Here is a 22,510-nt window from a genome sequence, read left to right on the forward strand (position 1 = left end):
ATCCGTTGTCCTGCGACAAAAATAAGGTAACCAGCCGACCAAGGGACGACGTCGCGGCAACGTTGTCCACGGGTCAAAAAATAAGGTAACCAGCCGACCAAGGTACAACGTCGCGGCAACGTTGTCCATGGGACCAAAAAATAACGTAACCAGCGGACCAAGGTACAACGTCGCGGCAACGTTGTCCATGGGACCAAAAAATAACGTAACCAGCTGACCAAGGTACAACGTCGCGGCAACGTTGCCCACGGACCTAAAAATGACGTTACCAGCCGACCAAGGTACAACGTCGCGGCAACGTTGCCCACGGACCTAAAAATGACGTTACCAGCGGACCAAGGTACGACGTCGCGGCAACGTCGCCCACTGGTCTAAAAATAACGTAACCAGCGGACCAAGGTACGACGTCGCGGCAACGTTGCCCACTGGTCTAAAAATAACGTAACCAGCCGACCAAGGAACGACGTCGTGGCAACGTTGCCCATGGGACCAACTGGCAACATTCCATTTATAACGTTGCTACGACGTTGCCACGACGTTGCCAGAAGGTAAGGTCGCGGGTTACCAACTGAGCACTTACTGGCAACGTTGCCGCAACGTCATGTCACCCGCCGCCTACGGTCTTCTTCTGACAACCGTCTGGTGGTCCCACCTCTCAAGAGCGCCCACTCCCAACCCAAGCTTCTCCTGTCTGGCCCTCCAATGGTGGAATCATCTCCCCACCTCAGAGTTACTGACTGTCTCTCTCTGAGAAGGCGAACAATTTCCCAGTTTTTGAAGCCTGAACACGAATGGTTGTCTGTTTTTAACATGGCTAGTGGCTTTTGGTCTGTGCCGCTAGTAGAAATGAGACCATGGCTGGATTTCTTGTTTTACTGCTGCCAGTACCAATGGACCAACCTGCCACAGGGTCTCCATAAGACCTGTTCAAGGGAAATCCGAACGTCCAAGCACCACACACATCTAATCCAGGTGAAAAAAAACGATCAGAGACTCAAGAATACCCTCGCTACTGCAAGTGATCCAAGTAAATTATGCCACCATATTAAAGAGTAAAGACACTGAATTTAGGCTACAATGTTGGTTGCATGAACCTGTAACATTATTTATTGAACTGTATTTTGAGAACATATTCACACTGAGTACACTCGTTAGTTTAAAAAGGCAATGAAAAAGAAACGGTATTAAACATTCAAAAACATTCAGTAAGCAAAATATTTGAAGAATCCACTTCCCAAAGTTCAAAATACAGCTATGTGAAATTCAGTTGAAAGTTATTGAAAGCTAAGTTATTTATACATAGTGAATATTATTTATGTACAATCCTAAATTACTGTAGCATAAATGAAATATGCCATTTGATTCTGTATTCAGATGGATTATTACATCCTGAACACTCCAAATCGAGTCTTCTGCACTGGTGCGTTCAGTGCAGCACTAAGGCTCAATCCTAGAACCATCCGTGTGTCCGCAGGGTCAATAATCCCATCGTCCCACAGCCTGGATTAGAGAAAAAGAAATGACGTTTTGTTCATCATAAAAATGGCTCTCTTTAATATAGAACTTTGTCAACGGTGTTGCTACACTGTTTGTGTGACAACTTCCCCTTTTGTGTTCCAGACAGTACAACACCAATGTTCTAGCAACTGCTAGAACATTACAATCCCATGTAAAACTCTTACCTGGCACTGGAGAAGTATGGACTACCCTCCTCTTCAAATCGCCTCACGATTGGCTCTTTCATGGCTGCTTCTTGCTCTGCTGTAAACTGATAGGTGATCCATTTCAAAGATTAGAATAGTTTCTTTTGGTCAGTAAAAGTTAAACTAAGTAGGTAAATAACCGAGAGTGTTTTTGCTGTGTAATTGTGTCCAGGACAGAATGCAACATGTCACATCTGTGCTGGGGCTCCACTGAGTGTTGAGCTGCTTGATTGTTCATGAAGGGTCAAATTACCCTCCATCGCCACTAAATCAATTAGAGGTTTTTAAAAGACTGATGACATTCTGTGACTGGTAAAGTGTTGGCGTTGTGGATTGCCGACACAATCCGTGAAATGACAACTGATCATCCCTATGAAACTACTGTAACTTCGATGAAATGTTTTCATTGGTGTACATGCTCTTACATTTCAAAAGCAAGATAGTGAGCAAAATAACCTGAGAATCTGACATATAGTTAGTTTCTTGCATGTATACAAAATGATTGACGTATTGGTGCCCTGCTGTAACGACGAAACTAAGGGCTAATCACCAGAAGCCTGCATGTCAAAGGAAAAGTTTGAAAAACATTTGTAGGTCTACAAAATGTCACAGGTCTGTTCCTAACTAACCTAAATAGCTTTTAACTTTTGTTGTTGTTTGTTTTGGGGTTACTTCATCCCAAACTCCACAGTGACAGAAATACTTTACCTCTTTTCCTTCTCTTGTTCTCTGATCCTTAGTGATGGTGGCGAGGACTGTAGCAGCCTGCTCTCCTCCCATCACAGAGATACGGGAGTTAGGCCACATGTACAGGAATCTTGGGCTGGGAAAGGACACCAAACAAAGGGAAACATCAGAACAAATACAACCCCGTTCAATGATGATAGATGAAGTCAATCACAATCCACTCATGATTCCATCTAATCATTTTGGGAGTTTGAGGCTATCACAGGTTGATCAAATTGATTGTGTGTATTTTCAACAAGTTATACAAGTCAACGGCCCGTTTTCCTAACCCTATTCTGCAAAAAACAAAAACTAAATACTCAATAAATGATATGGAAAAAACAGACTGCACTAGATTTAGGTGAGAATACACTGCACGCACACATCGGTTAAATACAAATGTTGTGCCAGATTTGTCTGCCTTTTGGGTTTGAATGCACATTATGTTATATGCACAAATAATACACATTTTAAAGCAAAATGTTTAAACCTAGATTCAAAATCTTCTGGTAAATATGGTAAAGCTGAATACGCCTCTGTTTGGAGTAAAGTTACACTTGAAACACATCAAATCAAATTGCACATTTATGGAATCTTGATGTAATATTGTCATCAATATACCACACCCAAATATTAAAATCACGCATTTCTCATTTTCACCAATCTGCTACCTGTAGGCTCTTCCACACATGCCATAGTTGCCCGCTCCGTACGAGCCTCCAATGATGACGGTAATTTTGGGAACATTTGCACAGGCAACTGCAGTCACCATCTTGGCTCCATCTTTGGCAATTCCCCCTGCTTCATATTCCCTCCCGACCATGAAGCCTTACATGTACAGAAGGGGGATGGGGAAATAATGACAGCTATTTGATCTGGGCATGGTTCAAGCACTTAGCAATACTTTCCTCCATCTCAGGTCACTGACTGTTTAGAAGGTTGCTAGTAATTATAACAGTGAGATCCTCTATTGAGTATTAATTATATACTTACCAGTTATATTTTGGAGAAAAAGTAGGGGAATGTTCCTTTGACAGCATAATTCTATGAAATGCGTTCCCTGGAAAACAATGTTTTTATTACAGTATTTCATACTTTTGATCAATGCCACAACGGGATATGAGATTTTAATAAGAAGGGATTGTAAACCGCCTAAACACTTAATTTGCATCAGAATAACCTTTGCCTCATGAGTATGCCTGACAATCTAGTGTGTTTTAACAAGCCTCTTAGTGATTAATATAAGGGTGGAAACATAGTACACATCAGAACTAAGTATTCAGGGTCCAAGGCTCGTGGGCGCCCACACTTAGTTGCCCTGCTATTGCATAAAACATGTAATTTTTATCAGGCTTGTTGTACAGCCCACTATTGTAGGTAGGGGCAAAGATCACAACTTTATGCTAATTCACACAAATCGCAATACAATAAAGATAATATATGCATACTTTCTTGGCAGATTCTGAGAACAGGACTCCGTTGTTGCCAATGATTCCAACAGGGTAACCGAATATTCTTGCAAACCCTTAAACAGAAAAATTAATATTTACACTGCTTGAACACCATAACACAGGCTCAAGGAAAATGCAGAGATAACTGCATGTAAAGAAATGGTCAAATCCATGTTTACACACCTGTGACAAGCGTGTCTCCATACAAGGCCTTAAACTCATCAAATTTGCTGCCATCAACTATTCTGGATATGACCTGTAATTAAATGAACCAAACATTTTGTTTTTGCAAAGAATCGTTGGAATCAAGACCTGGATTCATGTGTTTAGTCTTGCAGGAATTCAACATTGGATTTGAACACAAATGTAGGCTTTGGAGTTATAGTTAAAGTTAAAAGTACAAATGTTTGCCCAGCTGTCTGCCCATTTCATCGATTGATAACTATATTCATGTCAATAGTATTTTCACGCTAGTAACATTCTTTTATACCTGTGTAAGAAAGCTGCTGTGTAGGTTTTGAAAAAACTGTGGTGCTGTAGACAGTCTGTACAGGATTCTTCAATTAGGTTGTTGTGTTATTTACATGTTAATGTAATAAAATCCAAACCTGCAAAGTTAGTTAAATAAAGTAAATTAAATAAATCCTACCTCTCTGACATCAAAATTACGCTTCAAGTTTGCTCCGACAATGCCATACAATTCATCTGCTGGGTAAAGGGGCGCCTCTGGAGCAACCGTAGTAACCTGTCCAAATATGGAGTTGCAAGACATAAAACATCAGAAAAGAAACTATACACAGCTGCTGGTTACTGTCCAAACCATATTAGTACTCTTACAGTACACTAACTTCTTAACCACAATGTGCTTGTTTCAAAGTGGCCATTCAGTAGAACCAAAGACCCACTTCATTCTACATTTCATTTACCTCAAGTTTCTTTCGGTAGTTTATATTTTTAACAGCCTTCCTTGCCAAATGGAGTGCATGGCTATCATCAAGAGCATAGTAGTCTGTTACACCAGACTTTCTGGGGAACAAAAAATAAATACACATTTAAAATATAACATAAAATATAAACTCTTAATGAAAGGAAGACCATGCTAGTCAGCTAAAGGACCTTATCGCAACTTTACCAGCTGGGGTGTTTTTGTGAACATATTACCACTTGCTGTGGTGATCATGGGACTCTACAGAGAGCGAGAGCCTATTGCTGACTATCATCAACTAGGGTTATCAACTAATCAACATCTTAATCACTGGCTGCATCACGGGCACTGGCTTCTATTAATGCCCATACTGTAATTAAGGTCCAAACATGCCAACTTTGACTAAAGATCTTAATCTTATACCTGCAATGGAGATCTGCCCCTCCAAGGTCTTCAGCTGACACCTCTTCCCCGGTCGCCGCTTTTACCTTTTCAAGTCAAAGTTCAAGCTCTTTAACTTTTGTTTGATTTTTCCAAACACTGTTCATTCACTCTTATGGTGGACACAACCACATTTCCAAAAATATAAAAATTATTTTATAGAAAATTAATTCATTATAAATGAATGCATCATATGGAAACATGGCTAGCATCAGTATATCATTGAAGGTGTTATGAATTATACAAATCAATATCACACTTGACTTGCATAGTGCAGAACATCTGGTTGGTACGTTGGAGAGATCAATATAAATCGCATATTAATACAATGACTCAACAAGTTTCTCACCAAAGGAGGTCCTCCCAGAAAAATGGTACCTTGCTTCCGCACAATGATGCTCTCATCTGCCATGGCCGGAACATAGGCACCTCCGGCTGTACAGGAGCCCATGACAACTGCAATCTGGACAAACAGGGGCCGTATTACCTCCCATAAGACACAGCCACACCACACAGCTGAATCACACACACAAGGCTTTCACTAGAAAGATGGCTAGAATCCGGAAAGTAACAGGTTAATTCCTCCATTAAGCCTTGAAACTAACGGTGTAGAGAGCCGTAAGGGCTTGTGGCAATTTTTTGCGTTGGAATTTGCAATTATAGTCTTACTTGAGATATTCCTTCAGCGGAAAGTCGTGCCTGGTTGTAGAAGATGCGTCCAAAGTGTTCTTTATCTGGGAAGACATCTGCCTGTCTGGGAAGGTTGGCCCCTCCAGAGTCCACTACAGGGTTAGGGTTAGTCACGTTAAAAAGATCACTATCGTAACCACTTCGAAGGGAGGAAATTAAAGGATATATCATGTTTATAATTTCATGAGAACCTATATCTTCTGTAAAGCTCAAATGAGCTAAAATCCCAAATCCTAAAATACTCACCTAAGTATATGCATGGTAGGTGATTTTGCTGGGCTATTTCTTGTGCGCGAAGGTGTTTCTTCACCGTTACGGGGAAATACGTTCCCCCTTTGACTGTGGCATCATTAGCTACAATGACACACTCAACCCTTGAATAAAAACAAATGTTTAAATGTGCTATGAATGCATTCAGATATATTGACAAATGTTCAAGATCACACTCACTAGCATTCAAATATAATTATTCCCATTATCAGTTTAGCGTTAGGTGGTCCAACCAAACATTTACAGACAATAGATTTTAATAATGTTTTGCATTTGTATAGTTTATAGAAATTGTTGAATTTATAGAATAGCTTATTGAAATTAATTTTTTATTAACATATTGATTGTTTACCCAGGATTACTTATTTTTGTATAATTGTTTATGCATTTGTATTATTCTTGGACATTTAGAATCACCCAGAAACACGGCCAATTCCTGTGATTATTCCTCCAGCTGGCACCTCTTCCTTCCCATACAACTGGTACCCAGCAAACTGGGAGAATTCCAAGAATGGGGATCTGCAACAACAACAAAAAAGCAATACATATAAGAGATTCAAAATACCAGACGAGCTGTTGATCACTTTCAGCTTTGAGCATTTTTACATGGACCAAAGGAAACTGAAGGTAAAAGTAAAATCACCCTGGATCTAGTAGTCCATCGATGCGTTCTCGTGGCAAGAGCTTCCCCCGAGACGTGTGCAAGTTTCTGGACTTTTCCCCTCCACCTGCGAGTAAGAAAAATGACGAATCCACTTGAAGACATTTTAACTGGTTGCATAGAATGACACTAGGAATAGTTTTGGGTAGTGCCTGTGATGGTGACCAGAAGGACACCATCACAGGGGGGGGGGGTAGTTTATGCGATAGCCTAATTAACGGAGACTGGCATTTTGGAATGGAAGGGAGAAAACAGGACAGAGTAACACGGTGGATATCACTATTAAAGATTTAAATTTAAAAAGTAATTCTTTTTTTTTTTTTTTACAACGTAGTTAAGGCGGCGGGCATGTGTTGCTTAGGCGGCCGCCTTAACTGTAAAGTGCTGCGGGAAACCCTGCATACTCACATGTGCCACATGGCGGTTGTGAGATAAGCTTGAACTTCATTAAGACCAGGAGGAAATTCAGAATAAATACCAAATGTGATTTAAAAGTTATTGCACGTGGAAGAAAAAGTGGTGAGCTCAAGGTCTGTAGGGTACTTGGGTACATTTAAGATGCTATAACGTCTTTAACATGACTCACCTAACTTCACTCTCTCTGATCGGTCCTTCAACTCTTCAACCAGGGCTTTCATTCTCTCATAGTTTTCCTGGAAAAATACAGGCAACAAGGAAAAACACATTCTTAAACACAATTGCAGTCACCCATCATGTGTGATTAGCCCTGTTGCACCTGTGACCTTATAGATTTCACCAACCACAATAAACTACACTGCCACTCTGTGGCAAACTTGATATATGCTACAAATTATAAACAGACAAATACACAGGCCTAATGGCTCCTACAAAGGGCTTGTGTAACTGTACGCGTTCACAGAGAACTTTGTGAAATCTGGCACCAGGGAATAAACTGGAGGTACACAAATCAGTCATGTTGCCTGCTTATTTTCTCCTTATAGCATTATATTATGCATTTAAAAAATAATAAATATTAATGACTAGATATTTATGAATGTCTGTTTATCTTAGACACAATCTCAGGATCCAGGCAGAGAAGGTACCTCTTTTACAATGAAAGCCATATGAAGTGGCAAAACTAGTGTTAAAACATTGAAATTGTGTTTATTATCTATCATAGTACAGCAAGACTGTCAATGATGTCCACATCAGTCTTTTTTTCTACATATCGTCTTCTTCTGGGATGTTTGCACTTTTCCAGAAAAGCTACTGAAAAACAATATTTATTTCCTTTCATGTGTCGAAAATGATTAGCTAGCTAACACCGTTGGGTTATCTTCAATGTTGTATCTGCATTCTAGCTAGCTAGCTAACTACATTGAACTATCGCTCCAATACCAACCTGATACTCCAGGGATTGCGAGTCAGGTTGGGAACCGACTGTTGCGACAACTTCACCATGGTACAGTCTTGATGCACATAAATATGGACTTCTGCGACAAAGCAGAGATATTCCTGGCCTAAAAGTCTGCCACAGCATTGTCTTTAGTTTGCTTTTCTTGCGTTAAGCTAAAACTTGCCCTCTAAATGTTATGCTTTTTTCTTCTTCTATTGCTTTCCGGAAGACTTGGTGTGGTCAATACACTGCTGCCACCCATCGGCACAAAACAGACTTGAACAGGCTCTGCTTCACTTTCGCTGTCCTAAAACCCATCCTTTCATGTCCTTAGCCAATGTCAAGATTTTCTGAAATGTATAAACACTAAGTGTCTGTCTAAACAGAACTCCACCCAATCAAAACCCATTAAGGCTATATCTTGTGCAGGTACGTATGTTTCATTATGCAGAATAAACTCCATGGAGAATCTTATAGGAAACCACAAACCAATAGGCTACATTTTATTATCTTGGGCATATATTCCACATCCCAAAAACGGACACCTCACATTCTGACACTGTAAAGTAGAAGATAGGCTTGAGCAGGGTTAGCGTTAGGGTTAGGGTTATTAGAGGATTATTAAACCCTCCTATTATGCAGTTTACAGTTTTCAAATAAATATAAAAATGTAGGCTATCTAAACGGTAGGCTAGTGTAGTTTCTTATCAATTGAACGCCTCTAAAACGTCAGGGGCATGCTTAGGTTTATTGTTCCACTTTACTGACTTGACTGCTACTCCAATGGAAGCGGTTGAAATTCTCTAAATGTCAAATCGCAGCAAAGAGAGGCGGGTCTACCGAAGATTTGCAAGCTAAATTACGTCATGTGAAAACAGCTGTTTTTGTGAGGGCATATTCCATAATCTAAAATAGCGGTATAACCTCTCCTCTCCATACCTAAAAAATATTTAGTTAAAATGTGGAACCACGCCTTCAGTTCATTTGGATTATTTTATCCGCATCTCCTGCTCCTTGTTAACACCTATATCAGCTCTTTTGGAGGTGAGTCATTTAATGGTGCTATAGATTCCGATCAAACCTTTGCGCAGAGGAACTGCCTTTATCGCGGTCCTGAAACACACAAAGATAATAGACAAACTTGTCAGTGTTATTGTGGTTAATCTTAACGTTAATCGTAACGTGATTGTTGAATTTAATATTTTAAAATAATTGAAATTGCAGTCGTCTTCGTGTATTAAAACGAGTTTGAAATCTAAAATGTTGTGACAGTGACATATTTTACCAATGCCGTGATACAAGTCAAACATCATTATTATCATCTTGTTGTCATTATTACTGCTGTCATAGAATAGTTACACCATCATACATTTAATTCAAATGAGATTTCTGCCCGATGTTCAAACTGAAATTAACCTACACTACACGAAAATCAGTGTAGCATCCATTATCTCAGACAAAAGAGCAAAATACAAAAAAACAGATTTTGTTCATGATTGGAGTGAATATATGATGGTTTCCTCGAACTAGATGCGCAATCATATTTTTAAGATTGACATAATGTTTTGATACGTTCTATACATACTAGAGGTAGCCATGTATTGGCTGTCATTTAGTTCCATAACACAATTTTTCTGTCTAGACATTACATTTGTGTGGTTTTGGATTTGTAGTAAAATGAACTTGTTTACATAGGGTTAGGTTTCCACCAACAAAACCGTATAGCTCAACAGAAAGGATTGCACTGGAACTTTTGATCCATTGATTCATAGTGAAATACATTCCTTGAGTGCCCAGGCTCAATGCTTTGTAGACTTAATCCAACTTGCCTCCACATGTACCATTCATGTCCTATTTATTCTATTTGAAGCCTGTCATTTTGGATGCTAATTACCATCTTGATCTTACAAGCGAACATCCTTTTATACAAATACGCTATGGTGAGCTTAATTAAACCATTCAGAAAGAGACAATGGGTGTTTAAATGCACAAGTTCAAATAACACACCAACAACATAATTTAAAATATAGGTTTATGGATTTTACTGAAGTATAGTTTTCCAAATAGATGTTTGAACAGTAATGAATTAAAGTGAGTGGAAAATGTCAAACTTGAATGGCTGAGGATGAGGTGAAGAGGGAGTGCAGAAACAGACTACATGGACAGGGGACTGATGGAGACCAGAACCTTGCAACAGCAGCAAAATCTGTCAGAAGGAAATCTTCATAATGTCCCTCTCCCAGTCCAAACTGTTTCAAGTTGACCACATATCCGCTGAAGAATTCTGCTTTGGGCCTTTTTATATGTGGCCTGACCATTTCCAGTCCATTTTAGCCTGATTTCCAAGTACACCCACAAGCCTATCTGCATGACTAAATAATTTCAACCAATCAATCAGCGCACTGGATGAACTGTTCAGAGGGTTGGCGGTGGACTCCTTTTCCTGAAACCACCCACTACCTCCAGGTCTGCCATTTTAAGCTGCAGGTGGTTCCGTGCAAACCAGTCCTCAAGCATGTTCCTGTATTCGCGACACCTCCTTCTCCTCCTTTCCAACTTGACAGTAACGTTTACCCACTACCTCATAGCCTGTGGGAAATATAACCAATGACATGCATTGTTCTGCAGTGACATGAAGCATTGTCTTTCTAATGAAGAAAGGCATTTCCAACTAGTTAGTGCTCTGTGTGCAAATTCATGCCCATTTTGCCAGTTACATTTGTAATGTGAGAATTATGTTTTGACAGCTGGGTGTTTCAATAGACTAAGCAAGATGAGTCCCATGTCCTTTTTGAATAGACGTTTGACATTCACTGGATTTCAAAAATGACTTTCATTCAACTGACTTTCTTCTCGTTTTTTGTTTCCTAGATTGCCTTTTTGTGACAGATTATTTCACCCGAACGCCTCGCAAACTCAACGCTTTCAAGTCCTTCACGAGCGTTGAGTTGTTTCACTTCAATGTGCCTGATGATACTGTGATGGCTGTCTGGAATCTCATCACGTTTAAGGAACAAGGAGGAACGTTCGGAGACTCCTGCCCTGATCGCAATGTGACTGTGTAAGTGATGCAAGCTTTTCAAATGCATGTTGGGTAATAAAAGGGATTTCAGGAAAGCTGTTCGGCCATCACTGCTTCGAGCCCAGAATCCACATCCTCTGGATTGACCTTCAGCCTCGCCTTGCGGCCTCCACGGAACTTCTGGTGGCCTCAACCTGGTTTCTCCTCAACAAGTGCTCTAGTTTGTTTCAATCAATTATTAGAATCTTGTTGCTAGATCATATCTTGTTTCCCACAATCTTATTGCTGTGTCTTAAGTTCATTGTAGCACATAGAATTCTGTCGACATACCAGGATATTCTGAGGAGACTATTTATCCTAACCAATCTCTCTCTCGTAGTGGATAAATCTACTTGTTACCTCACCAGCTGACATTCCATAAATTGACTGGTTATCATTCCACCATTGAATCCATTGCATTTGCTATTATTTTGCTTATTCCATTATTAGTTCATCATTATTCGTTTATTCATTTTTTCTTTCTTTGATTTTGTTATTTATTCTTCAATAAATTCCATGTGTATTAATACTGAACTGTCTCATATGTGCAATCTGCTTCAATAGATTCCAAGAACTGCCCACCTTTCAAATTAGTGTGATCGATCGTTGACATCATTATTTACCTTAGTTGTGTAATTGTAATAAGAGAGTGTTAAGTAATATGTATAATTGCATTACACATGTTCAATAAACTAGTTTGTATTATCAGTTACATATAGTCTTACTGCAAATGTTATGATTAAGGATTCAATTATTGTCGTTTTAATACATACTGAATGACAATTCATATTCATGACAATAACACATAAGTGACATCAGTACACTACAAAGGTTATCTGTTCATCTTAGTTCATAGTTTGATAAGTATTTAATTGCTCTTAGAAAGTGAAGGGCCTAACCTGGGCTCGGTTTGACTGTTTCTCGTTCCCATTTTATTGCAGTATAAGGTCAAGCACATTACACCTGCAGACTTGAAAACCAGGACATGCCTGATGGATGCCCAAAGCTAATTAGCCTCTCCTATTTGTTCCCTTTAGCCCCTCCCACATTTGTCACAATCCAAAGATCTCTTTTAACAATTCTACTCAATTTATACTCCATCACTATTCATTTTTAATTCTTTACATTTTCACACGTTCAATCAATTTAAACATTTTGTGTTTGGCTTTTGCAAGGGTTTTTATTATATTTACTTGGCTTTGCCGGATCAGGGTAAAACTGGCCATGAACAAGGAACTGCAAAAGCTTCTGGGTCTAATGCCCCGGGCTGGGGTCTAATGCCCCGGTGTGCAAGCTAAGGCATTGGTGTATAGTTTACTCTAACACAATTGTATAACTCGCAAATTACAAGAATTAGGTATTTTACGCAATTAGTCCAGAAGTGGGTGAAACTGGCTCCTCCATGTGGGGGCAATAATTGCATAATTGAGAAAGTGGCTGGTGCCTCTAACCAATCAGTTGCTGTACAAAATGGGGTTGTGTGAAAATGAGTGACTGTGCAGAGATTAAGTCTCTGCACTGTCTAAATTAAAAAACGAAATTAAAAAGGCTGAGATGGAAGATTCATGGAGACACTCGAGTCAACATCCCCCGCATGCGAGGATTTAACAATGGCTGTCACTGCATCTGGGGTCTCAAGAACACCTGAGAAATGCAAAGACAGGTTAAGAGACCTCAGATGGAGTTTGGAGGGATAGAGGCAGGAACGTCTAGTACCTCAGGTATGTACTATACGCACAATATATTTCCTATACTGTGAAACTCTAGTGGATCAAATGCAAAACTATCTATCTTTGCGTGTGAAGTGTTCGCTGATGAGATTTATGTTGTGTATGTAATATACTCCATATTTCAGCCGGCTCTCTGTCGGGTTGCCTGCTGTCTTGCAGCATGGGGGTGGGACTCTAGTGACCCTTCTCTGATTCCCCTCATTCACATTCCTCAAATCCATGTACGACAAGCTGAAAGTCAAGTGTAAAAGAGCATTCATGATTGTGGCACCCACATACAATAAGATCTCACTGCTGTCTTTCATGATCGAAATAACTAGCTTTTCCGGAGCTAGGTCGTCCATATTATCCCATGTTCATCCATCAAATGCAATATTTAGGCCAGTTTTTTCTGTCGGTGTCCAGTTTGTCACTGCACGTGAGAAAGGTTTGCGTACGGAGTGTTTCAACCTTGTGTTTTCTGCTCTATAGATACATCCGATCCGGGGCGCCTCCAGTGATCAACCCTCTTCACACACACTTCCCCCTCGACACCATGGTACCTGGCTCTTCTGCGGTCACGCTGACGTGGATTCTTCCAAATCGTACCACGGGGGTGTTTAACGTGACCAGTCCCCTCCCTGGGGACTGGTTCCTAGCAGCCCATTTACCCAAAGACGAGGGGAAGATCTCGGTCAAGGTTAGTCCCATTTTGTTAGACACCCTTGTTCTGGGGGGGTAGAACACAGAACCTAACGTGAGAACGTCCAATTGCAACGCTGCCGTGCCTTAATGACGTGCTTAAGCACTAAAGATCCAGACACATCCTGATAGCTATTTTTGGCTCCTCATACTGTGTCCCGTGTGACATTTCAAAACAACATACATCCTCCATCTTCCATTAACAGAAAATCCGGTTAAATCTAGAACCAGTACCTTCCCTCTGTGTCTTAACCATAACCCATACTCCTCGTATCTCTGTTTTTAGGGTCTATATGAAGAATGTCAGTACCTGTTCCAGCCGCAGCTCATTGTTCAGAGGATCATTGGGTTGTCAGTGCTGTACCCTGGTTATTTCATTGAGCAGATGATCCCCATTCACAACAGATCTGTGCTTTACAAGTGAGTAAGCCTGAAACATAGTCAATCTCAGGAAGGTGCAGCATTACAAATGTCACAGAACCAACCAGAAAACATAAGACACCAGGGACACCATCTAAAAATTCCAGCGTGACCATTTTGTTTAACATAACTAGTTATTTATACCAGTGGTCTTCAACCCTGGTCCTCACGGCCCACTGTCTAGTTTGTTGTGTTTCTTTGATCCAACACACTTGATTCAAATGAATGCGTTGATATCACGCTCTGCAAAAAAAGCCTGATAACGACCATGCTTTTGAATCTGGTGTGTTGAAGCATCTAGAACATACAGGACAGTGAGCCCTGAGAACCACAGTTGAAGACCACTGCTTTACACTCTTCATTGTGTAGAATTGCACAAATGTTTTCGTCCATCTCGATTTAAACATTAACAATTTCTTCACCGTAGAAAGCTGCAACTTTCTCTTTTACACAATTGATACACAATTTTGTTTATGCAGTAGACCCGGAGATCAATTCAATCAATATCAAAAGTAATTGGAAATGTTGGGGCCTGTTTAATCATTGTGTAATATGTGACTGTACATGTATACAATTAAAAAGCTGTATCATCCTTAATGTAGGCATACATTTTCTCAAATTAAATAACACACATGGTGTTATGAAACAACAGCAATTCTTCCTCAACACTTAATTTCTTTCTTTCTCATCCGGCAGAGTCTTCATCCCCAGTTACGTCTCTAAAGTCAAGGTGCAGCTTGTCAACTGCAGCACCAGCAGTAAGAGCAGCAATGGGGGTTGTCCAGTGGTTGTGAAGCTGAGGGCTCGGGCCCCCCCAGTGCACGACTCCACTGCCCTGGACTGCAGGGAGGAGAGCATCTGTGAGCTCCACACACCACTGGCTGTGTGGGAGCAGTGGTACTACATCCTGGTCGAGAGATTTGTCACTAACTCGAGCATCTTCTTCCGCATAGGAGTGCAAGTGACAGGTGAGTGACTCCTGAGGACGTTTGGTTCAGATGCCTGTGGTGGTTTTGAAACGTGAGGGAAATGTATCCTTGTTTACGATATAACTTTGTAGGACTACAGGCTGACTGTGGCTTCAGAAAGTATTCATATTCACTTCACTTAACAATTTATTTTTGCATTTTTTTTCATAATTAGGCCTACTCAATTTACAGAGTGAAAACATGTTTGAAAAATACAATCTGAAACACAAACTGAAACTAAAAAGAGTATGGCAATACTGGGAATCACAACAGGGTTTCCTTTTACACAGGACCCCAAATAATATAAAATGGTTCCACTTACAACTTTGGCTCTCTGTAGAATAGGATTACTAAAGCATACCATAAATTGGATATTATCCATTTGCCTTTGTAAAGGAATCCTCACCATAAGGTGTTGGCCTGGGTGAGCAAAAAACACCACTTCCACTCACCCCTGAGGTATCACACATCAGCTGTTTGCTGGTTAAAAGTCAGTCATTGTTTACTATCAAAGCCCTGCTTTGAAGTCAACAGTGTTACATGTATGACCACCCTGATCATGATCCTGGCCTGTTGCCATCTCCTGCGTATTTTCTCTCACATGTAGTATATGTCTTATGTGCCGTACCAGATTGCTCCAAGCCCAGTGTCTCTAAGGACTATCCAAGCGCCTCGTCTCTGAATATGCCCCAGTCCTTTGGCACGGCTATGGGCTTCTCCCTGTCTGACACCCTCCTCGCCTCCCACCTGCCCAGTTTCTCAAACACTGCGACCCTCAGAAATACTCCTGGTGGCAACATCTCCTACATGGCCCACACTCCGGACACCCATAAGTGCTGGCCCATCCGCCCCACACTTCGTAACGAGCTGGACACCTTTTCTGTTCACTTCTACGTCTTCTTCGGGCCCAACATATCCATCCCTCCAGACCGGACTGCTGTTTTCGCCATCAACCTTCTGCCCGTCCTGGATAGTGGAGGAGTCCTAAATATGGAGCTAAAACTTAATACGGTAAGTCTGATCGAAAAGAAAGCTTTGTTTTAAAGGGTTGTTCATATGATGAGAGTCTAGTATGGTTGCTACCAGTTTAGTTCAATTGGAACCCTTTTGTGTTACAAATCGTGCCTGAAGACAAGTCGTAACAATCTCTTTGTTGATGTCGACTGCATTGAACCTCGCGGAGGACCTCATCCGACGGGCTGTGCCCATTTTTGCAGGGCTAACTTTGCAGTCAGGGATGGTCTGCAGACCTTGCCTTATGCTCCTTGAATACATGCCACTGTGCTGGCTCTCCGTCTGGTCTTGCAGACAGAGGGAACTTTTTGGGGACTGTTTGATGGCCTTTTCCAGGGAGTCTGTGCTTTTTAATAAGTTTTATATTGATAGTACTGGGTCCTGAGGCTTTTCTTTTCACCATGAGAAATGGCATTTAATTTCAGCTTGCTGAATTTCGGTACACACCTGAGGGACTAGACGTTCCTGCCTCTATCCCTCCAAACCCCTCCATGCTCTCGTTGGTGAGGGTAGGGTCGTTCAATACAGTCAGCAAGCTGTAAGACCACAAGCTTGCAGGGAAGCAGAGGCAATATGATGAGTTACAATAATTAAAACAAGTGAATGTTGCATTTGAGTGCCACGTTTAATACATGACAGACGGTGAAACCATCATATTAAGCTTGACTCCCCAGCTCAACTACATTTTCTATCCTAAGGATCTCATATCTTATTCATGACATGTTTGTGTGCACTTACTGTTCCCACAGTCCTCACTGAAAGGAGAGAATATAACCATATTTGGGTGCCTGAATCACAGAATGCCAATGTCCCAAAACGACGATACCTCCCCGAAATGTGAATCTGGTAAGTAGAAGTTGTGATTCACAATGTGTAGGCGGGTAACCTGCCCCAGGTATGTTCCTACAAAAACAGGCTGGTTTTTATAGGAACTTGAAAGTTGCGAAAAAAGGAAGACATGTTTTTCATGGTTATGTCTACTGACACAGTTAATACAAATGACTTTGCTTAGGTAGTGGGGTAGTCATGTGTTTAGGCCAGAGGAATGTTGAATGTACGCTCTCAACAAATGAGTAAGAAAGGTGCCCCTATCCAATGAGAGAAGGGAAGGCATCATCATGTGACTAAAGCACCTGTTAGGAGCTCAAAGTTCTTCTCATAGGGTTGACAACCCATAGAATGGCACCACAACCATGTCTCATTGGTAGGATAACTTGCCGTTCCTATCTGGCACTTGGCTTCTGGCAAACCCGGAGCCAACCAATGAAGTGGCATCGCGTGTAAAGCCAGTAGAGGGCTTGCCTCGAGAGAGAAAGGGCTCTGTTGGAGTACCTGGGTTGTCTGTTCCTGTAGGAAGAACCATTTCGGGCACTATAGCCTCTTCAACTACCAAACTTGATTCAAGTGAATGGGATGCGTTTGTGCACCTCAGAGGAAGTTGAAGTGCTGTCAGTGTGAGAGTGTTTCCTCTGCTCTAGCGGGACACGCCTGTGAAGCAGCAGCCATGAAGGTGTTCGCCTCAGCAGTTTCCACTTTGTTTTCTGGTTGGCACCAGATGGTTACACAACAGGTTTGGGACACGGTCCCACAAGGGACGTAGAGGCGTGGTAAATCCACTTTTGAGCCACTTAGTCATAGGCCTTCCAAAAGCTATCTCTGAAGAATGACATTGCTGCAAGCTCTGATCATCCCTGCTTGTGTGAGTCATTTGAGTGCCTAACTAATGCACCCTGAGTGGCGATCTGAGCAGAGCAGTGCTTTATCCTAATTGGGCCGTTCGGAAATTATGAAGTCCATTTCCAAGTTTTACATAGTAGTGGTGGGCGTTCTCTTGATACGGGCATTGCAGAGGCTTCTGTGCATGTCTTGAGTCACTGTACTGGACTTTGGCCTTATTAGAATGGTTTACTTCAGAACTTGGTAGAACCAGTGATAATAAACAGTAATATCTCTGTCAGTGACATTGGCTTAATGTTAATGTAATTGCCTTTGGTAGTATAGGGAGTCTAGGGACTCCCTAGGGAGTTAGGTGGCTGAGCGGTTAGGGAATCGGGCTAGTAGTCAGAAGGTTCCCGGTCGATTCCTGGCCGTGCCTAATGACGTTGTGTTCTTGGGCAAGGCACTTCACCCTACTTGCCTCGGGGGAATGTCCCTGTACTTATTGTAAATCGTTCTGGTAAGTCTGCTAAATGAGTAGATGTAGTCTCCACCTCTGGTTTAGTAACAGACTGGTTCTTGGTTATGTGAGAGAACTGCACCAGTTTAGGAGCTGTCTGGGCTCCCTCCACACAGAGTTCCCATGGGGTTTGGCTGGAGGATATTTGCACAATATTTTTCTCCCTAGGTCCATTTTGACCTCACTGATGTTTCCTCAGCTGCTTCCACAGTTTGTGTTTATCATGGCCCCTGAGGGGACTGGAGGGGTGAAGTGTTTGTTCTCAAAACATTGACAGGTCACTGGATAACACTGATATTACTGCACATTATCACCTATTCTACAGAATTCTCAAAGAAGCAATTTAAATAGGTCCATAGTTCATAACTGCTTAAAAAATAACACAATCCGTGTCATTGCACCTCATCTTCTTCGATTTAGAAATAAGTTTTCATCTTCTGAAACCCCAAACGACATGATTTTGTTTCCAGATGAATACACAATAGGCACCTTTGATGCATTGTATTTAACTTTGTCTCAACCCCCCCACCTCCACCCCAACAGAATCAGATTCTGGGTTTCTCCTCACGGTGAACATCACTTCCAACATCACCAAGCTCAGGATCCCGTACCCACAAACAGGCACCTGGTACCTCAGTCTGCGTTCGCTCTGTGCCACTAAACATGGGTGAGTGACTGGTTCTCAACTCACTCATGCATTTGTGTGAAAACGTGTAAAAAAAAAAAGGTGCTCTCTTCAGATTGATCAGTCCAGAGTTTCTACTCATCGGACATAGATATTGTGATTGTTGTTGTTTTTCATCAACTCATTTTGCCCATGTCTTAGTACCCATGTCTGACGTGTGACGTGTAACTGTTTTTCAGGTTTGAGCAATGTTCCAACGTGACGGCCGAGGTGTACCTGCGCTCTTATCTGACGCCGTGCATCAATGACTGTGGGATGTATGGGCAGTGCAAGCTGCTGCGCACCAACAACTACCTTTATGCTGCGTGTGAATGTAAAGCAGGTGACTGAAGCGTTTTTCGAAATTACGTTATGCTTTTGTTAACATTGTGCCAACAAATCTTGAGAGACGGAATGAACATGACTGAGGAAAATGCCTACTGCTTTGAATCTCCCACTGTGAGTGTCAACAATAGTTTGCCATTGTCACTGGGTATAAATCAGTGGTGGAGTATTTAACTGTGTCTAGCAAACTAGGTTTTAATGTATGTTCAAAATTCTCAAAAACGTTTGCCACCATGTAACAAGAGATTAAACCTTCAAATGAAGCTGAATGCCTGCACACAATTATCTCAAGTACACAGCTAAAATAACAATAAACATTGCTCTTAGCAAATCCTTGCAATGGTCACAGAAGAATGATAAATTTTCCCAACTTTGTATCATGCACACGCCACTGCAGTTCGGTGCGGTTCTGTGTTCACAGTATCCATGTTGACTGTTTGGAACGTGTCTTCCACTGTTAGGCTGGGCGGGATGGGGGTGTACGGACAACTCCGAGGCGTACTCCTATGGATTCCAGCTCCTCTCCACCCTGTTGTTGTGCCTCAGCAACTTGATGTTCGTACCGCCTGTGGCTATAGCCATACGGAGCCACTACCTGCTGGAGGCAGCGGTGTACATTTTCACCATGTTCTTCTCCACTGTGAGTAAATACCGCAGATGTGGATATCAGCCACTGTGGTTTTTCCTCGGGGGTTCTGGGTCAGGCTGTGAACAGGGAACACGGATGGCGTTGTCTCTCTCTCAGAAGGGAGATTCGAACCAGTAAATCTGCCCCTCAACGCCATGAAAGGAACAACCTACTGCTGAATGTCCTTCACTTGAGTGCATTTGATGTGTTTTATGCACTTCAGTGTCATTAAATGTTCCTTCTGTGTCCTCTGCGGTGCAGTTCTACCATGCGTGCGACCAGCCGGGCATTGTGGTCTTCTGTATCATGGAGTACGACGTGCTGCAGTTCTGTGACTTCCTGGGCTCCCTCATGTCCGTGTGGGTCACTGTCATCGCCATGGCAAGGCTCAAGTCCATCATCAAGCAGGTGCTTTCATTGCTGACAGGCTTTTCATCTCAATGTATTTGCATGTCATCAGGCGCTTCATCTTTGCCTTTCGGTTGAAGGCCTGAGTATGATAGCCTGTACGATTGAAACCCTTTTTACTGTAACGAGCGCATTCCCACTGTACTGCTTACCCACTGAGATTGAGGTCAAATCTAGCCTGATGTTGTCATACTCATAATTCTAGTCAGAATATGAGTCTGATACCGCTCTGTTGGGCTGTGAGTATGGGGCGTTTCAACCGAACCCGAAAAAAAAGCCTCTTTGCTCAATTGGATAGACCTACAACCAATCAGCGCAACGTAGTATGTTGTTTGTTGAAAACAAATTCAACCCAAGCGCTCTTTGGTGACGTGGTTGATTACGTTACTGATGATCATCCGTCCATCATCGTATAAAGTCCGCCCTGACAATTTGATTGGTCCGAACAGCTCTTGTTCGGACATCGTTTTTCCCTAACCGAGCGACCCCAGACCCATCTTCCCGACCAAATGTTTTTGTGAGGCTAGGTTTGGCTGGCACCCAGGCTAGGTCAAATCCACTTTGGAAGCTCAAATTCTTGACACTCTAAGGTCCACATTTTTATTCCTGATACAGAATGGAAGGTCGAGTAATTTACCTGGTTTTCTTATGTCGGTATTTAACTGGTGTTGTTGTGACCATAGAGCATCGATGTCTTAACATGTTGTAAAGATCTGACTGTGTAGATTTTGCCCCTCTCCCCCCCTTCCACACACACACGCATACAGCGCTGTTTGGATACAATCCCTTTTATATTTGATTTACAGTACATCGCCTTTCTGTTCAAAGATCAAATAAGCTGCTAATTTGATACCCTGGTAAAGACCAGGCCTGCATGTCCACTAACCCTCGTCTCGGGTAACCATGTTTGTGCTGCTCCTATTGTCCCCAGGTGTTGTACCTGCTGGGGGCGATGTCTCTGTCCATGGCCCTGCAGCTGGACCGTCACGGCCTGTGGAACCTGCTCGGGCCCAGCCTGTTTGCCCTGGGGATTATGGCTGTAGCCTGGGTAAGCACTGAGCCGGGTGTTACCTTGCTTGGCCTTTAACTTACACTGTTATTAAATTCACTTTTTAAATAATGTATTTGTATTTTTAAGATTGATACATTTGAATGAAAGCTTGTATCCCCCTGTATTTCGATTTAAACCTCAGCATTGCAGAATGCAAAAAATGTATTGCATGTAGGAATGTATTGCAAGTATAATATCTATACAGCAGCATATTGTTATTGTTATTTGTTATTTGGTAGGTTCATGCCTCACCAGTTTGTTATGTGGGCCGTTTCCTGTGTGTGTCTCTTAGACTGTGCGCACCGTCCGCCGGCGTCGCTGCTACCCTCCGACCTGGAAGCGCTGGGTGTTTTTCCTCCTCCCAGGAACTCTGATCGCCACCTCCGCCGTGGCCCTGTACGCCTTCGTGGAAACACAGGAGAACTACTTCTACATCCATAGCATCTGGCACATGCTGATCGCAGGTAGTGTCGGCTTCCTGTTGCCCCCTCCTGCCAAGGCCAACACCAAGGTGACACCCTTGAAGCATCGGAGGAGCTGTGGCTATCAACTCTGCGTGAACGAGCATGAGGAAATGGGGCTGGTCGACCCAAACATCATCTCCATCAACAGCATCTGCACCAGCTGATAGCTCAGATCCTTGACACTTTTTCTATTGCCTTGTATCACTTGGTATTTTTAACATGGAAAAAAGCCAGGGAACTTGAATATGCATACTTGAGTACACAGTTTTATGTTATTATAATCACTAGTATTATCATATTGTATTAATTATTCTATTGATATGAAAGTTATTCTAATGAATTCAATGTCACATTTGATTGATAATGTTTTTTTTTTTACTGATCTTAGCCTAAACACTTGCTGCTACCTGACGGTGACTGTAAAACTGGTAATATTAGTTATGAAATGGGTGGTCTGTGTCTTTTTACCAAAATAAATGAAAATGTTAAAAGGTAAACTTTCATTCACACCAAAAATGTTTTTTTCAATGTACATTTTATAAATACATGTATAGTATAAAGCTGAATCAGCATCACAATGTCAAAATGTAATGTTAATCCTTGTATGAAATATTTGACGTAAAAATGCAAAGTATTGCATTTGAAGGAATGTGTTGACTTTTACAGGGCTGGGCTG

General features: G+C 41.7%; 2 protein-coding genes across 2 annotated transcripts; one reads left to right on the forward strand and one right to left on the reverse strand.

Moving 5' to 3' along the window:
* Positions 1-1,066: 1,066 nt before the first annotated feature.
* Positions 1,067-8,461, reverse strand: mccc2 (methylcrotonyl-CoA carboxylase subunit 2). Its single transcript, XM_047016006.1, has 17 exons — positions 8,231-8,461; positions 7,454-7,520; positions 6,850-6,934; positions 6,624-6,725; positions 6,183-6,310; positions 5,916-6,028; positions 5,596-5,709; positions 5,229-5,293; positions 4,807-4,906; positions 4,530-4,625; positions 4,064-4,136; positions 3,878-3,954; positions 3,423-3,489; positions 3,101-3,257; positions 2,412-2,526; positions 1,683-1,768; positions 1,067-1,500 (listed from the first exon to the last, which is right to left on the reverse strand). The coding sequence occupies exons 1-17, from the start codon at positions 8,366-8,368 to the stop codon at positions 1,383-1,385; spliced, it is 1,701 nt and encodes a 566-aa protein (XP_046871962.1). The 5' UTR covers positions 8,369-8,461; the 3' UTR covers positions 1,067-1,382.
* A 659-nt stretch (positions 8,462-9,120) lies between these two features.
* tmem8b (transmembrane protein 8B) lies at positions 9,121-21,998 on the forward strand. Its single transcript, XM_047015943.1, has 13 exons — positions 9,121-9,268; positions 11,096-11,285; positions 13,487-13,694; positions 13,983-14,116; positions 14,813-15,084; positions 15,716-16,095; positions 16,848-16,944; positions 18,818-18,941; positions 19,139-19,281; positions 19,745-19,923; positions 20,173-20,319; positions 21,251-21,367; positions 21,663-21,998. Exons 1-13 carry the CDS (start codon positions 9,184-9,186, stop codon positions 21,996-21,998), a joined length of 2,412 nt encoding a protein of 803 aa, XP_046871899.1. The 5' UTR covers positions 9,121-9,183.
* Positions 21,999-22,510: the final 512 nt, after the last annotated feature.

This window comes from Hypomesus transpacificus, unplaced genomic scaffold (genome assembly GCF_021917145.1).
Source record: "Hypomesus transpacificus isolate Combined female unplaced genomic scaffold, fHypTra1 scaffold_31, whole genome shotgun sequence".
Lineage (NCBI taxonomy): Eukaryota > Metazoa > Chordata > Actinopteri > Osmeriformes > Osmeridae > Hypomesus > Hypomesus transpacificus.

Excerpts from the sequence above, each read along its gene's own strand:
- tmem8b (XM_047015943.1), top strand. The coding sequence starts at position 9,184 with ATGTGGAACCACGCCTTCAGTTCATTTGGATTATTTTATCCGCATCTC. Across the intron at positions 14,117-14,812 it reads AACAGATCTGTGCTTTACAA|AGTCTTCATCCCCAGTTACG; the intron begins GTGAGTAAGCCT and ends CTCATCCGGCAG. Across the intron at positions 19,924-20,172 it reads TCACCATGTTCTTCTCCACT|TTCTACCATGCGTGCGACCA; the intron begins GTGAGTAAATAC and ends TCTGCGGTGCAG.
- mccc2 (XM_047016006.1), bottom strand. The coding sequence starts at position 8,368 with ATGCTGTGGCAGACTTTTAGGCCAGGAATATCTCTGCTTTGTCGCAGA. Across the intron at positions 3,490-3,877 it reads TCTCAGAATCTGCCAAGAAA|GGAACGCATTTCATAGAATT; the intron begins GTATGCATATAT and ends ATTGTTTTCCAG. Across the intron at positions 1,769-2,411 it reads GAACAAGAGAAGGAAAAGAG|TTTACAGCAGAGCAAGAAGC; the intron begins GTAAAGTATTTC and ends ATCACCTATCAG.